The following is an 18844-nucleotide window of genomic DNA, read 5'->3' on the forward strand; positions in this document are numbered from 1 at the left end:
GTTAAGCGAACCGATTATAACAAGTTTAACCCCTGATTTGAACTTCCATTGAAAGTAAGCAAAGCGAGAGTGCATCATCGTACAGTAAAAGGTTTAATAAAAGTAAAAATTATGAAGTTAAACATTTAGGTAGTTTAATTTAAGTCATTATAATGTGGGTGGGCAGGTCAAATGTTGTGACGCCCAGGGCGGACAGCTGTGAGCTTTGTGGAGTGCGGTAGGAGTAGAAGCGTTATATAAGTAAAAGGTTATATTGTTACATTATTTACAAGTATGTAGGAATATGAAACACAAGCTTGTTTTTGTTGTTGATTAGGGCCGCGAACGCGAAGGACTGCTTATTGCCAGTGGGGTGAACGCCTGAGGCCGCCAGGAGGGTAGGCAGGTCGAATGTTGTGACGCCCAGGGCGGACAGCTGGGAGCGTTGTGCAGTGCGGTGGGAGTAGAAGCGTGGGCAGCGGGGCAGGAAATGCAATAGGAAAGGGCAATAGGGATCAGCAGACGGTGCAAGTGAGCTGCGAGTGTCGTGTGGCCCAGGCGAAGGCTCCAGAGTTATTGTTGTGATAGGTGCGTGAGCCCTCAAGGTCGTCAACCTCCACGTTGTCATGGTAACGGGCTTCCCATTTTCTTCTTCACTCCCTTACACACAGCTGCTGCCTCCCTTCTCATGTCTTTTAATTATGTCCACTTTTTCTTGTAGCGTAATGGTTTTCCTTTTCTTAGCATCACTCCTTTCACTCAGGAGTTTTCTTTTAGGTGCCATTGAGCAAGATACTAAGATAGTCAGCAAACGCAGATGTAGGAACACTCTTGCCAGGGGCGACAATGTGGTGAAACTGAGGTACGTAGAGTGTTATTGTATTCAAGCATGAGGTGGGCGGTGTGGTGGATAACCACTAGTGACGCCTTGCAGCCAACAATAACAATAAACCCCGCGCTTTACGATTTAGAACTTTTCAATTTTTTAAATCTTAAATTGCCTTATAGTGGACTGACGTAAGTGCGAGTTTGACGTAACTCGAGACCGACGTAACCCGGGACTTTACTGTATATATATATATATATATATATATATATATATATATATATATATATATATATATATATATATATATATATATATATATTATATATATATATATATATATATATTTACACTTTACAAGCCTTGCCCCCAAGAAAGATTGTTTTGTAATGCATAAAGTGAAATCTTACATGGAAAACCAAAAAATAAAGCAGAGATGATGAGATCGGCCACAGACGGCGGAGACTCCAGTGACTTGGCCGCTTCTTCTACTTGTGACCTTTTTAGCTTGGCGTGTTTTCTTTCACCACGATATTACATTTGTTTCCACTCCTCTATTGCCTGCTATAATAGATATCATATCTTAGTATGCATATACGCTCATGTCATGAGGATAACCTGGACTCCGTGGCAGTGAGTGATACTGAATTACTAATGAAATACCGCAGTATTTCATTAGTAATTCACTATCACTCACTGCCATGGAGTCCAGGTTATCCTCATAGCATAAGCGTATATGAATACTAAGATATGATATCCATTATAGCAGGCAATAGAGGAGTGGAAACATAAACATTATGATGAAAATAACACACAAGCTACAAGGGTCACAAGAAGAAGAAGCGGCCGAGTGGCCACGAGTCTCCCGCTTCGTCTGTGGCTCATCTCATCTCTGCTTTATTTTTTGGTTGGTATTCCATTAAGATTTCACTTTATGCATTACAAAACAATCTTTTCTTGAGGGCAAGGCTTGTAAAAAGCTAATAGAAATGTTTTGTGAACATATATGCATATATAAGACAGTAACACAGGACCAGCAGGAGATTCAAATGGGAACCAAATCGTGCAATCGCGAGTCAAAGTCGTGCTCGGCGAAATATGGTATATTCAACCAATTCATGTATACGCGAGTTTCGTGTTTGGCAAATTCATGTTCAGCGAGGTATGACTGTGTGTGTATATATATATATATATATATATATATATATATATATATATATATATATATATATATATATATATATATATATATATATATATATATATATATATATATATATATATATATATATATATATATATATATATACACACACACACACACACAAATATATTTAAATCTATTTATCAAGATTTTATTAGAGATTATAGCATCATTCCAATTAACAAAAAAAAAAAATTATTATAAAAGTGTTGATTAGAAGGCATAGATCTTAATTTGACTAAAAATTGATGCTAGAGGAAAATGGTGCGTTTCTTCTGACTCAAGACGACGGAAAGAGTTGATGGAACAGTTAAAAATGACAGAAATCGTCAAAGACAATGGAAAAAGTGCTAGTGTGACCCCCTTTCGCCTTCACTCGCTGACAACTCGATTAATGCAGGCACTATTCGGCGAGTCTGTAGTATTCTTCGTCATTCCAGCATGGCAGGAGTGTACGTACATCCCACCACCACTTGTGCTGCCGGGTAGCAAGATCAAGGAATCACTCGCACAGTAGGTTTGAATATGCTTGGGGGCAGCTCCGGATAGTAGCGAATTCCAGATAGTGGCGATCTGGATAAGCAGGCAATTACTGTATACAGTAAGTTCTCATTATACGGTAAATATGTGTTCCTGAAAACTGTACTGCAAATCGAAATTATCAAATACCGAACCCATTATAACATGTAATAACCCAAACTACTTTTCACTGTTAGACTAGGACAAAATATATATACAGGCAACCCCCACTTAACGAAGGTTCACACAATGAAATTTCAGTACAACGAAGGTTTCCTTTTACTACCATCTGCTCGTTTAACGAACACCAAACTTACTTTAATGAAATTTTATCCAGGTAATTTTTTCCAAGTTTGAAAGCCCCGCCATATCACACAAGCCGACAGGCTTTTGAATACACCAGCGCCTTTTGTGGACAAAACGCACACCACTCACTCCCCTAGTTCAAAAGAATAACAGCGTCAGCAGCAGTTCGTCTTCCCTCGCTCTACATGCCACTAAAACGCCCTGCAATGTCGCCTAGCTTTGCTAAGAAGACCAGGAAGTCTCTTACTCTAGAAGTGAAGTTGGATATTATTCACAGACACGAGAGAGGCAAGAAAACTAATAGCATTGCTTCCCACCATGGCTTGACTCCATCTACTGTCTACCATTATTAAGTCAGCAGACTCAATTAAGAAGGCGGTGAGATCATATCTTCCTTGCAAGCTAAAAGAACCACCTGAACTCATGACTCTGCAATGGATAAAATGGAAAGCCTTGTGGAAATGTGGTACATAAGTTTTGTATGCGGTACAATGATGCGCCCTTTGTTTACATTCCACAGGTGTCCAGCTAGTGTATTTCCTGCTCCACTCTCCCTCCCTTCATAAATTTAAGATCATCAATATTATAAAGTTACTTACATACATACATTAGTGTACATTATAATGACTTAGTCTTAAATTAAACTGCTTAAATGTTTAACTTCATAATTTTTACTTTCATTAAACCTTTTACTGTACTATGATGCACTCTCGCTTTGTTTATTCTCAATGGAAGCTCAAGTCAGGGGTCAAACTTGTTATAATTGGTTTGCTTAACGAAAATTCGCTTAACGAAGGTTTTTAAGAACATAACTTATTCATTAAGCAGGGGTTACCTGTATATACAAATATATTTACATCTACTTATCAAGATTCTATTGATTTGAGATTATAGCATCATTCCAATTAACAAGAAAATTAATTTTATTATAAAAGTGTTAATTAGAAACCATAGATCTTAATTTGACTAAAAATTGACGCTAGAGGAAAACGTGCGTTTCGTCTGACTCAAGACGATGGAAAGCCATCTCCAGCCCAACCCCTAAGAAGCACAATTTCCTGCCTTTCAAAGATAAGCTTGAGCTTATAAGAAAGTGTGAGGCAGATATATCTCACAGTGTCATTGCAGTGCAAATGGGTGTCCCTAGATCAACAGTATCAACAATTTGGAAGAACAGGGACAAGTATGGCGACACCGCTGCAAGTGTTTTTATTTCCAAAAATGTACTGTATAACACCCTAATGTGTTTAATAAAAAAAAGTTAGAATATTAGTGAAACCACGCTGATTCGACTGATGAAAAACCGCCCTAACTCCGTCGAATTGCTAAGATCCCCTGTGTGTATATATATATATATATATATATATATATATATATATATATATATATATATATATATATTAATACTCCGCGTAACGAACGTTCGTTTAACGAATTTCCGGTTTAACTTACTATATCAAGTTGGACCAAAAATCCACATAACGTATAACCACATTCGTTTCAGCGAATTATCTGGGTTTGAATTTGCTGGGTGAGGGACCGAACGCGGTAGTTTCGCTGTGATTGGCTGGCTCCCCGCCTCTGTCTCTAGCGCTGCTGGAGTTGGATCCAAGATTCTTTAACAACGTCAGAGCAACCACTTGCAGCGAAATGGCATCCATGAACGCGTGGAGGGACGGTGACAAGGTTGCAATCAGGTTGCTCTGAGGTTGCTGGGAACACCACCTCTCTAGGTAGTGTTACTGTCTTATATAATGCATTTATGTTCACAAAACATTTCTATTAGCTTTTTACAAACCTTGCCCCCAAGAAAGGATTGTTTTTTAATGCATAAAGTGAAATTTTACATGGAATACCAAAAAATAAAGCAGAGATGAGATGAGCCACAGACGAAACGGGAGACTCGCGGCGACTCGGTTGCTTCTTCTTCTTGTGACCCTTTTGCTTGTGTGTTACTTTCATCATGATGTTTATGTTTTCACTCCTCTATTGCCTGCTATAATGGATATCATATCTTAGTATTCATATACGCTCATGCCACGAGGATAACCTTGACTCCGTGGCACTGAGTGATAGTGAATTATTAATGAAATACTGCGGTATTTCATTAATAATTCACTATCACTCAGTGCCACGGAGTTGAGGTTATCCTCCTGGCATGAGCGTATATGAATACTAAGATATGATATCCATTATAGCAGGCAATAGAGGAGTGAAAACATAAACATCATGATGATAGTAACACGCAAGCAAAAGGGTCACAAGAAGAAGAAGAAGCGGCCGAGTCGCCGCGAGTCTCCCGTTTCGTCTGTGGCTCATCTTATCTGTGCTTTATTTTTTGGTATTCCATGTAAGATTTAACTTTATGCATTACAAAACAATCCTTTCTTGGAGGTAAGGTTCGTAAAAAGCTAATAGAAATGTTTTGTGAACATAAATGCGAGAATGTGAGAGAATTTGTACGTAGCTCCTCTAACTTCCAATTACTCATATGACCGGTGGCCCAATGTGCTGCCAAACGTGTATATATATATATATATATATATATATATATATATATATATATATATATATATATATATATATATATATATATATATATATATATATATATATATATATATATATATATATATATATATATATATATATATATATATATATATATATATATATATATATATATATATATATATATATATATATATATATATATATATATATATATATATATATATATATATATATATATATATATATATATATATATATATATATATATATATATATATATATATATATATATATATATATATATATATATGTCACGGCTACGGTTAACTGCTACAGCTCACTAGAGTGTTATCCTGGCGAGGTCGCCAACTTTCTGTTACGTACGCCACTCTAGCGGTGACTATTTGCAGCTGCTCACTGAGGAGTGTGTTGGTCTAGCACGATCGCCAGTTTGTTACGGTACAGTACAGTAGGGAATATAACACTCCACCGAGTCCCCACTACTATAAATCACAACAGCCATAACCCTCAGGTTCTTTAAAGGTCGCCAACAGTGTATAACTTCCCCCAATGTAAGGGAATCTCCTTAGCAACTCCTCCTCCTGTACCCAACCAAGTAGAATTTATAAATGATAGATGTTATGTGTAACAGGGCGAGGCCTTAATACCCCCTAGAGAAACCGCCCACAAGGACAATTCCACCCACTTCTCTATGAAGTATTAATGCCTCTCCACACTCCTTACCCACAGACTGTGATAAACCACAGATTTGGACAACACGCGCAGTATATTACTATTACTATGACAAGTGCTTCCTAACACCTGTCAGACTGACTTCCCTAGGCTATGACTACTACAACATATGATGTGTACGGCACATCCGGTGGTGTACACACAAGCCCAGACACCACCTACGGGTGACAACAGCCATACAAGGAGTCCAGATACTCGTCACAGACAAGTCTGACAGACAAGAACTACTCACACCGGGCCGACAGCATGAAGCCTCTCAGCATTCACTAGCGTACGTGGCTACAACCACTACAATACAGTATACTACGGGGGCTATACAAAAGATGATGGGGGCACACAGTCGCCCACCAAACCCCACTGGTGACTACAGCCACCACCAACAACAACAAGACGAGACAGAAACGTGTCTCTCCTCCGCGCCGCCACACCACAAGTGAACAAACGCAACACCCGAGAAGTGTAGCCAAACCAACTACGCTTCTCCTATAACAACAAGCCGCTGTTCTACAGCCACGGTCTACCCAGTAGCAAGCCAGCTACTCAAACAGGAGGGCCCAACTCCCAGACCAATGACTACTGTGTACCTCTAACACACAGTCCAGCACATGTATCTCTGTCTTGTGCCCAGAGCGTACGTGTTACCTCAGCTGAAGACCGGCTGGTACTATAAACAGTATACTACTGATACTACACAAAAGATGATGGGGCACACAGCTGCCCACCAAACACACTGGTGACCACAGCCACCACAACAACAAATAGGACGAGACAATGCCCACGTCTCTCTCACGCGTTGCCACCACAATACAGGACGGACGCAAAACAGAAGTGCAGCCAAACCGACTACACTTCTAGAACAACAAGCCCGTTGCTCTACTGCCACGGTCTACAAGTAACAAGCCAGCTACTCAAACAGAAGGGCACAACTCCCGAACCAATGACTAGTGAGCAGCTAGAGAAGTCCAGCAACACGTAGCTCTACTGTGCCAGAACCACGAGCGTCCGTGTCCACCTCAGCTGAAGACTACCTTGGTACTGACTCCCGCTTGCAACGAGAAGCGAGAAGAGGGAGGTGGGTTGTCTGCTCAGCAGAACAGCCCGAGGGGCCCGCACTGGGTGGCCGCCATATAATAGGCACATAATGAAATAATAAATTAAAGGAGATTAAGACGGTGCCCTCACAATATATATATATATATATATATATATATATATATATATATATATATATATATATATATATATATATATATATATATATATATATATATATATATATATATATATATATATATATATATATATATATATATATATATATATATATATATATATATATATATATATATATATACAGGCAACCCCCGTTTAACGAAGGTTCACACAACGAAATTTCGCTACAACGAAGGTTTCATTTTACTACCATCTGCTCGTTTAACGAACACCAAACTCGCTTTAACGAAGTTTTATCCAGGTAATTTTTTTCCAAATTTGAAAGCCCCACCATATCATGCAAGCTGACAGGCTTTTGAATACACCAGGAGCTGCTGGTACTAAGGCCTGCCTCAGGAAAAATCCTGGGACACCTATAGAATAAAGATCAAGATCAAGCCTCTCGTGGACAACACGCGCAACACTCACTCCCCAATCAAAACATAACAGCCTCAGCAGTAGCTTGTTGTCCCTAGCTCAACTTACCACCAAAATGCCCTGCAATTGGCCTAGTGTTCGTAAGAAGACCAGGAAGTCTCTTACTCTCCAAATGAAGCTAGATATTATTCACAGACATGAGAGAGGCCAGAAAACTATAGCAGTGCTGGCCACTATCTTGACTCCATATTATACTGTCTCTATTTTCAAGTCAGCAGACTCTATTAAGGAGGCTGGTGAGACCGTATCTTCCTTGCAAGCTAAAAGAACCACCTGAACTCTTGACTCTACAATGGATAAAATGGAAAGCCTTGTGGAAATGTGGTACATAAGTTTTGTATGCAGTACAATGATGCGCACTTTGTTTACATTCCACAGGTTGCCGGTTAGTGTCTTTCCCGTTTCACTCTTCCTCCCTTCATAAAGTTAAGATCATCAACATTATAAAGTTACATACATACATACATTAGTGTACATTATAATGACTTAAATTAAACTACCTAAATGTTTAACTTCATAATTCTTACTTTCATTAAACCTTTTACTGTACTATGATGCACTCTCGCTTTGCTTACTCTCAGTGGAAGTTCAAATCAGGGGTTAAACTTGTTATAATCGGTTCGCTTAATGAAGTTTCGCTTAACGAAGTGTTCTTTAGGAACGTAACCCTTTCGTTAAACGGGGGTTGCCTGTATATATATATCCTGTTCTTTAAGCGGAGTATTACTGTGTGTGTGTGTATATATATATATATATATATATATATATATATATATATATATATATATATATATATATAGAGAGAGAGAGAGAGAGAGAGAGAGAGATGAATACCAACATTTTTCCAGTTCAGCATTATTTTTCTACTGAATGTACTATTATCTTACAGAAAATAATCAGTACCCATGATTTCAGATTAGCTTTAGATATTATGCTATTGATATCTGAAGCTAAGCTTTTTGCAGAGTTCTGGCTGCTCACCTCACCCAGGTGGACCTGGAGCTGCTTAATGGCAATAGTGAAAATGACTTTGGCCTCGGGGTGACATCAGGCATTGAACTCATCACTCTGCCTCACGGATGTCAACTCAGAGCTGACCTTATTGAGAGGTAAATTTGTACAAGACACAGAGCCATTAAGGTTATGAATGTAAAAACATTTTCCTTACATTTTACAAACTCATTATAATCTACATAAAAAAAATGTAGAGTAATAGACTAGACAGCTGCTAATTTCTGTTACTTCTCATTCCTAAACATTTCCAATTTTTTACATTCAGCTGTTACCTTCCCCAGTTTTTTATGTTCTTTCTAGAATTAATATCTTAGAAAATTTCAGTTATTATCTTTAAGGAGCATTTTTTTTATACAAGACAGGAGGCTGGCCAAGGGCAACAAAAAAAGAAAAAAGGGAAGGCCCACTGGATTGCCAGTTCCCTTAAAGATGATAAGAATCATCCAAAACTTAGAGATATATATCTTGATACCTCCTTCTTAAAAGAAGTCATATGTAGATGGAAATACAGAAGCAGGCTGGGAGTACATTGTTTACCAGAGAAAGGTAAGAATGATTGAGAGTCCTGGTTAACTCTTGCATTAGAGAGTTGGACAGAATAGTGGTGAAAGGAAGAAGAAAGCATTGTGCAGCAAGGCCACAGGAGGAGGGAAAGCATGCAGTTAGCAAGATTAAAATAGCAGTTAGCATGAAAATAGCAATAAAAGATAGCAAGAGATGCAACATTCCAGTAGTCAGAAAGAGGCTGAAGACAGTCAGTCAGAGGAGGGAAGTTGATGAGATGAAAAGCTTTTGATTCTTCCCTATCCAAGAAAACTGTGTTAGTGGAACCCTCCAAACATGTGAAGAGTACTCCATACAAGGATGGATAAAGCCCTTGTACAGGAGGAAGTAGTAGACACCTACAGAAACAACAATTTACTTCCAGCAAGGTCTAATAGCACTAGTTCTGTTCCAGACTAATTCTGGTCTGGATCAGTTCAGGGTGTGTTATGAACCTTCCTTTAAAGCTAGTTATGATCTCGCTGAACGTTTCCCTTTGTGTCTCATAACTCAAGGGGGCAGTCACAGCCTACCCTCTAAAGACAACTCTCCTCCTTCACACAAAACTACATGCACTTACTACACACACTTTCTTCACTCAAATTAAAAAATGGCAATTCCTAATCCAGCCTCTGAGTCCCCTTCTGGGGAGGGGACCAGAGATGTCCCCAGGTCGGATTGCTCTTCAGGTAGTGACTCAAAATGTCCTGATACCTACCTCAGCTTTTCCTTATTAACTTCTGCAACATTCACAACCTTAGATCTAATTTTCAATCTGTAGAACATCACCTCTCCTCTACTAGACCTCAACTTTTTTTTTTTTTCTCACGGAAACACAGTTGTCTGAGGCAATTGAGAGTAGCCCCTTTTCTATTCCCTCCCATTTCCTTTATCTTCATTTTCATTCCAAAGCTTGATGTTGCGTCTTCTGTGTGTGCAGTGACTTGACTTGATCTCAAGCCCACGCTCTTAAATCTTCTGAGTTTTCCACCATCTGGCTTTGACTCAATAGTCATTCTAACTAAATTTATCTGTGCTGTCTATCTCTCCCCTAACTCCTCTTACTATAGTAAATTCTTTGACTATTTAACTTCCAAAGTGGAGCACATTTTTTGGAGATCTCTATCCTTGGAGATTTCAATGTTTACCACCAGCTTGGCTTTCTTCACCCTTCACTGGTGAACTAGCCTTCAACTTTCTATCCTCCATGACCTAGAACAATTGGTGCAACAACCTACTTGTATTACTGTCTGTCTTAGAGATACGCCCAACATTCTTGATCTTTCCTTAGCTCTAATCCTTCTGCTTATGATGTTACCCTATCTCCTCCAATCACAGCCTCATATCTGTTTGTCCTATTTCTTTAATCCTTCCTCAGGATCCCCCAAAGTGGAAGTGCCTTTGGCATTTTGCCTCTGCCATTTGGGGGATCTGAGAAGGTATTATGTTGATGTTCCCTAGAATGATTACTGTTTCCGTGTCAGAGATCTGTCTCTGTGTGCTGGACACATAACAGAGATGATAGTGTCTGGCATGGAGGTGTACATTCCTCACTCTTTTTCTCAACCTAAACTTTCTAGACCTTGGTTTAACACATATTGTTCTTGTGCTATACATGATAGAGAGGTTGCCCACAAAAGATACTTGAGCCTTCCATCACCTGAATCTCATGCCTCATGCACTTTAAATTTCTGCCCAGAATCATACCAAGTCTGTTCTTCAACTTGCCAGACACTTTCATAAATAGAAAATGTCAAAATCTTTCAAACTCCAACTCCCCTCAAGCCTTCTGGCATCTGGCCAAAAACTTCTCCAATAACTTTACTTCTTCATCTTTCCCTCTTTTATATTATCCCAATGGCACAACTGCCATCTCATATGTCTCTAAAGCTGAACTCCTATCTCAAACCTTTGCTAACAACTCCACCTTGGATGATTCTGGGCTTGTCCCTCCCTCTCCTTCTCCTTCTGACTATTTCATGTCTTCAGTTAAAATTTTCCATGCCCTCGCTGGCCTAAACCCATGGAAAGCTTATGGACCTGATGGGGTCCCTCCTGTTGTTCTCAAAAACTGTTGTTCTGTGCTTACACCTGGGCTGGCCAAACTCTTTTAGCTATATCTATTGACTTCTACCTTTCCTTCATGCTGTAAGTTTGCCTACATTCAGCCTATTCCTAAAACGTGACCGTTCTAATCCTTCAGACTACCACCCCATACGTTTAATTTCTTGCTTGTGTAAAGTTTTTCAATCTCTCTCAATAGGAAGATTCTTAAACATATGTCACTTCACAATCCTCTCTCTGATCGTCAGTATGGCTTCCATCAAAGTCATTCTGTTAGTAATTTTCTGGTTTTCCTTACTGAATCTTTTAGAGATTTTGGTGAAACCTTTTCTCTTATGCAAAACATATCAAAAGCTTTTCATTGAGTCTGGCCCAAAGCTTTGATTTCAAAACTACCCTTTTATGGTTTCTGTCCTTCTCTTTGCAACTCAAGTTTCCTTTCCCATCATTCTATTGGAGCGGTGGTAGATGGCAACTGTTCTCCTAAATCTGTTAACAATGGTGTTCCTTAGGGTTCTGTCCTGTCACCCACTCTCAGTTATTCACTAATGATCTTAACCAAACTTCATGCTCTATCCACTCCTATGCTCATGATATCTCCCAACACTCTTTCACGTCTTTCCAGAGGCAACCAATCCTGTAGGAAGTCAACAGGTCATGCAAGAACACCATAGAATGCCTAAATTCTGATCTTTGTAAGATTTTCGATTGGGGAAGAGAAATCTTAGTAGTGTTCAATGCCTGAAAACTCAATTCCTCCATCTAACAATCTTCCAGACAACTCTCCTCTCTTCTTCAATTATACTCAGCTGTCCCCATCTTTTACAATGAATATCCTTGTTCTGTCCTTTACTCATAATCTAAACTAGAAACTTCACATCTCATCTCTTGCTAGAACAGCTTTTATGAAGTTAGGCGTTCTGAGTTGTCTCCACCTTTATTTCTCACTGCTCCAACTGCTAACTCTGTACAAGGGCCTTTTTCATCCTTGTATGGAGTACTCTTCACATGTTTGGGGGATTCCACTCACACAGTTTTGTTTTTGTTAGATTGGGTGGAATCAAAAGCTTTTCATTTCATCAACTGTTTTCAGCCTCTTTTTCACCACTGAAATGTTGCATCTCTTGCTATCTTTTACTGCTATTTTCATGCTAACTGCTCTTCTGATCTTGCTAACTGCATGCCTGCTCTCCTCCTGTGGCCTCATTGCACAAGGCTTTCTTCTTCCTCTCACCCCTATTCTGTCCAACTCTGTAATGCAAGAGATAAATAACCAGTACCTTTCTCTGATAAACTCTGGAACTCCTTTCCTGCTTCTGTATTTCCTTCTTCCTACAACTTGACATCTTTTAGGAGAGAAGTTTCAAGACATTTGTCCTTGACTTTTGGCTAGCTCTTTTGACCTTCAAGACAGCTGTCAATACAGTGGGCCATCTTTTTTTTTTTTTTTTTTATCCATGGCCAGCATCCCTTCTTGCATAAAAAATGAATAAATAAATAAATAAATAAAAAGAGGTAGCAGTTGGAGGTGCAAGAAACACTGGTAGAAACCTCAGAATTCCTACCTTCATAAAAGCTGTTTTAGCAAGAGATCAGGTGTGAAGTTTCCAGTTTAGATTATGAGTAAAGGACTGACCATTTTTTAAATTTTGAGTGAAGGAAGTGTGTGTAGTAAGTGCATGTAGTTTTGTGAGAAAGAAGAGAATTGTCCCCTTGAGTTGTGAGATACAAAGGAAATATTCAGTGAGATCACAACTAACTTTAATGGAAGGTTCACAGCAACCTCTGAATTGATCCATACCAGAATAATTGGTCCGGAACATAACTAGTGCTATTATACCTTGCTGGAAGTAAATTATCATTTTAGTCTCTCTCTCTCTCTCTCTCTCTCTCTCTCTCTCTCTCTCTCTCTCTCTCTCTCTCTCTCTCTCTCTCTCTCTCTCTCTCTCTCTCTCTCACACACACACACACACACTTTTGGTATGTAAGTACACGTAAGTACACTGACTCACTCAGTGAGAATGAACAAAGTGTGGTGTACTTTCTAGAAAAACAATTAATCAATTTTAAGTATTTTATGTAGCAAAAAATACAATGAAAATTTGGAAGGTTTCAAATGCTTGAAGGTAACAATTGCTTAAGGTTTTTTTTTTTTTTTTTTTTTTTTTTTCTATAGTGTCAGTAATGTGAGTTGTCTATTCTGATGCACTGATGTAATGCTCTCTTCTTTCTCCTCTAGGACAGAATGCCTGAAGCTCCTGGTGGCTGTCACTATAATGATGGAGCAGGATCTGAACGAGCGTGCTGAAATAATCTATCGCTGGATCCAGGTGGCCATTGACACCAAGACAGCAATGGGGAACCTATACAGCTTCACAGGCATCATGTTGGGACTTTGTCTCCCTGAAGTGAGTCCTACTGAAACTTGTAAAAAAACACTCAATGCCTACCGTACGAGTATCATTACTCATCATTCTCAGTGACATCAGTAGCCTGACTCAAGATCATTGGTGAAAGTAATGGAAGTTAAATATATAGATTGATATGTCAGTTATGGATAAGTAATAAGAGGCAGATTGGTAGTGATTGTGAAAATCAATAGACTGAAATCTGGTACAATAAAATAGATGGGGTGTGAGTAACATAGACTAAAACCTACTGAATTAAGTACCATATTTGATGGCTCACAGGATGCACCTTTTCTCCAAATAAAGTCTCAGGAAATGAGGCAGTGGTTGGTGGTAAATCTATAGCAACAAAGGCTCTAAAATCCAACCCCAGACATCTTTGCACATGGAAACAAAGTGATGATTGGTACTACACCACAAAACAACTCTTTCTTTCAAGGTAACAATATACGATAGGTGCTTCTTACCAGTAATTCACAGAGAATGACACCAGTCAAGAAGAATTTGCATAAAGGGGGTACACTGGCCTATGGTATGTAGAACCCAGGTCATGGTTCTGGTGTTAAACCAGGAATGTTATCATACACAAGGTGCCCATGTTCTTGCTATGCTAGACAAATGGCCCATCAACCAAGCCTAATCGAAACAAACCAGAAATAAACCATGCCACTTATACCTCAACCTGTGCTTCATGCTGGAATTGGGTTTGCACTTCCTGTTGTCGAAGGAGAGGAAGAAGCTACAGTAGGCGACAAAAGACGTGACCACACGGAAAAACAGCAATCGCAACTTGTTATGTGGTGAAAATAACTGTTAAATAATTACATATAGTGAATTGGAAGTGCATATGTAGCCTCAATAACTAACCTTTTACTTGTTTATGAGGTGAAGAAGTTAGATGATAGTGAAAATGAAAGCACAATAATAATTGATAGAAGATGAAGAAAGATGAATTAAAGGACAATGAAAATAAAGTTGACAATAATTAAAAGTTGCTAAAGAAAAAGGTGAGTTTAAAGAAAATGGAATGAAAAAGTAAAAAGAATATGTTAGACTAACCGAGGAAAAAAATTAGTCAGAAGACAGTAAATAGGAGAAGTATACGAAGGAAGAAATAGATGAAAAACGGAAAAAAAGGTGGATCGAAAAAGTTAGTTAAACGAATGTGGATATACATTGAAGAAGGAGAGGAATAACGAAAAAGAGATGGATGGACAGCATCAAAGTGGAGATACAGAGAGAAGACTGAGGGTTACATGAAGCAGAGGTATAATATAAAACCACATAGAAAATGTTCATCTTACAGTCGGTGACAAAAGACGTAACCATGTGGAAAAATAACAAACGCAACGAGTTGTGTGCTGAAAATAACTGTTAAGTAATTACATGTAGTGAATTGGAAGTGCATATGTAGCCTCAATAACTAACCTTTTACTTGTTTATGAGGTGTTCTTTGCGTTTTCTTAATCCAAAGAAACGATCTGGGAGAGAGGCTGCAAGGTTCTGCAGAGTTGCCGCAGGTATCGCATTCCACGCCCGATGAATTGCCTCTTTTAATATCTCCTCGGTGGACGGGTTTTCTTCTCTCGATAGGTGATATATCAGGGCTATTTGGTGGCCAGTCAGATATCACCTCAACCTTGTTCTCTCAGCCATTCCTTCACAATGTATGCAGTGTGGCAAGGAGGTCCATCCTGCTGGAACACCTCTGCGCCAGTGACGGCAAAGCAAGTAACTAACTTAGCCTTTAAAAAGCATAAATATACATCCTTAGTGACTGATTCACCCTTGGAAAAAAGATGCAGGTCAGACACACCTCCGTATGAAAATGCACCCCATACCATAACAGAAGGAGGATGTTTGAGAGTCTTCGCAGTATATTTGGGGTCACAGGGGTCAGACCACATGCAGCACCACACCTTCAGGTCTTTTGTAGTACTCACACGAAACACAGATTCATCAGTCCACAAAACTTTAATCCAGTCATCAACAGTCCATGGCGCGTACTTCCATGCAAATTCAAGCCTCTTCCTTCGCTGTGCCTTTTCATTCTTGTATTACAGTTTTTTTCAGACGGTTCTCTGAATGGTTCGCACACTCACTTCTTGCAGAACACTAGCATTATTTTCTTTAATTTGTCTTGCTGTACTATCTGGCTTTTTCTCTAACTCATATAACAGTCAAAGTTTTTTCAGAAATCTTTGGACACCTTCCTCCTCCAAAATTGTGGCACGGAAACTCACGCTCATCATTTGTCTTGAATTTTGCAACAAGGCGCCGCACTGTACATGCACCAGTTTCCACACGTGTTTCGTGGCTGTTTAGCCCCAATTTGTAGCACTGAATCACACTTGTTATCTCATCTCGCTTCATGTATCTCTTTGACATATCAAATATTTGTGCTCGATGATATTTGTCAGCTGCACAAGGTCGCGCAGATGGGTTGCGGAGAAGGGTGACACTGCCCTTTAACTACAACAAAGGAGTGATCAAGACTGACCGTTGATTTAAATGTCCTTCAAAATTTGAGTGACACCTCGGATGAGTTGACAGACGGTATTTTTTTTTTATGCCGTGGATGTTTTGTAGTGGTTGGAGGAGTTACTTACAATGCAAGGAAAGTTGCGTTTATTGTTTTCCCATGGTCACGTCTATTGTTGGCAACTGTAGAAAAGAACCAAAAGGTGCACAACAGCAACTTTAGAGTTGAGGATGGCTGCCATGAGTGCAAACTATCAACATGATATATATATATATATATATATATATATATATATATATATATATATATATATATATATATACAGTCAACCTCCGCTTAACGAAAGTTCACACAACGGAATTTCGTTACAACAAAGGTTTCTTTTTACTACCATATGCTCGTTTAACGAACACCAAACTCATTTTAACGAAATTTTGTCCAGGTAATTTTTTCCAAGTTTGAAAGCCCCGCCGTATCACGCAAGCTGACAGGCTTTTTGAATACACCAGCGCCTCTTGTGGACAAAACATGCACCACTCACTCCCCTAGTTCAAAGCAATAACAGCCTCAGCAGCAGTTCGTCTTCCCTCGCTTTACATGCCACCAAAACGCCCTGCAATGTCGCCTAGCATTGCTAAGAAGACCAGGAGGTCTCTTATTCTCGAAGTGAAGCTGGATATTATTCAGACACAAGAGAGGTGAGAAAACTAGTAGCATTGCTTCCCACCATGGCTTGACTCCATCTACTGTCTACCATTTTCAAGTCAGCAGACTCTATTAAGAAGGTTGGTGAGATCATATCTTCCTTGCAAGCTAAAAGAACCACCTGAACTCGTGACTACAGTGGATAAAATGGAAAGCCTTGTGGAAATGTGATACATAAGTTTTGTATGTGATACAATGATGCGCCCTTTGTTTACATTCCACAGGTTGCCAGTTAGTGTCTTTCCCGTTTCACTCTCCCTCCCTTCATAAATTTAAGATCATCAACATTATAAAATTACGTACATACATACATTAGTGTACATTATAATGACAAATTAAACTGCCTAAATGTTTAACTTCATAATTTTCATTTTCATTAAACCTTTCACTGTACTATGATGCACTCTCGCTTTGTTTACTCTCAATGGAATTTCAAGTCATGGGTTAAACTTGTTATAATCGATTCGCTTAACGAAGTTTCCCTTAACGAAGTTTTTTTAAGGAATGTAACCTCTTCGTTAAGCGGGGGTTGCCTGTGTATATATATATATATATATATATATATATATATATATATATATATATATATATATATATATATATATATATATATATATATATATATATATATATATATATATATATATATATATATATATATATATATATATATATATATATATATATATATATATATATATATATATATATATATATATATATATATATATATATATATATATATATATATATATATATATATATATATATATATATATATATATATATATATATATATATATATATATATATATATATATATATATATATATATATATATATATATATATATATATATATATATATATATATATATATATATATATATATATATATATATATATATATATATATATATATATATATATATATATATATATATATATATATATATATATATATATATATATATATATATATATATATATATATATATATATATATATATATATATATATATATATATATATATATATATATATATATATATATATATATATATATATATATATATATATATATATATATATATATATATATATATATATATATATATATATATATATATATATATATATATATATATATATATATATATATATATATATATATATATATATATATATATATATATATATATATATATATATATATATATATATATATATATATATATATATATATATATATATATATATATATATATATATATATATATATATATATATATATATATATATATATATATATATATATATATATATATATATATATATATATATATATATATATATATATATATATATATATATATACACACACACAGGCAATCCCCGCTTAACGAAGGGATTACGTTCCTAAAAAACCCTTCGTTAAGCGAACCAATTATAACACGTTTAACCCGTAAACTGCGGCATTCACATTCAGAGGGTGTCTCCTGGTGCGGCTAAATCAGCGAACGATTGACTTTCACTGAAAGATATATACTTTATAAAGATGTGTCACAGATACTTCATTTCACAATTCTGTAACTCAAAATTTACTGTAGCTACCATATTTCTAAGTATTTTTCGCCACAAAAATGGATTTCTGGCAGGATCTGGAGGCATTGTGGAGAGCGGGATGGGAGGGGGGAGGTAGGGGGAGGAGGCAGGGAGGATACACACAGACCGCTTATTGCCACTGTTCGTCGACGGGACAGTGTTTTCAACGCTCGAATGTTCTCTCTCTCTCTCTCTCTCTCTCTCTCTCTCTCTCTCTCTCTCTCTCTCTCTCTCTCTCTCTCTCTCTCTCTCTCTCTCTCTCTCTCTCTTGCT

At 37.4% G+C, this 18844-nt stretch overlaps 1 protein-coding gene across 10 annotated transcripts in view; it reads left to right on the forward strand.

The window, feature by feature from the left end:
- Positions 1-18844, forward strand: part of LOC123504736 (SH2 domain-containing protein 3C-like) — a 315439-nt gene that overhangs the window by 274550 nt on the left and 22045 nt on the right. For all 10 annotated transcript variants that reach the window (XM_045255494.1, XM_045255495.1, XM_045255499.1 and 7 more), the window contains 2 exons: positions 8717-8860; positions 13612-13780. In XM_045255494.1, coding sequence (XP_045111429.1) covers positions 8717-8860; positions 13612-13780 — 313 coding nt within the window. The remainder of the gene's footprint in view (positions 1-8716; positions 8861-13611; positions 13781-18844) is intronic.

Source organism: Portunus trituberculatus, chromosome 17 (genome assembly GCF_017591435.1).
Source record: "Portunus trituberculatus isolate SZX2019 chromosome 17, ASM1759143v1, whole genome shotgun sequence".
NCBI classification, from domain to species: domain Eukaryota; kingdom Metazoa; phylum Arthropoda; class Malacostraca; order Decapoda; family Portunidae; genus Portunus; species Portunus trituberculatus.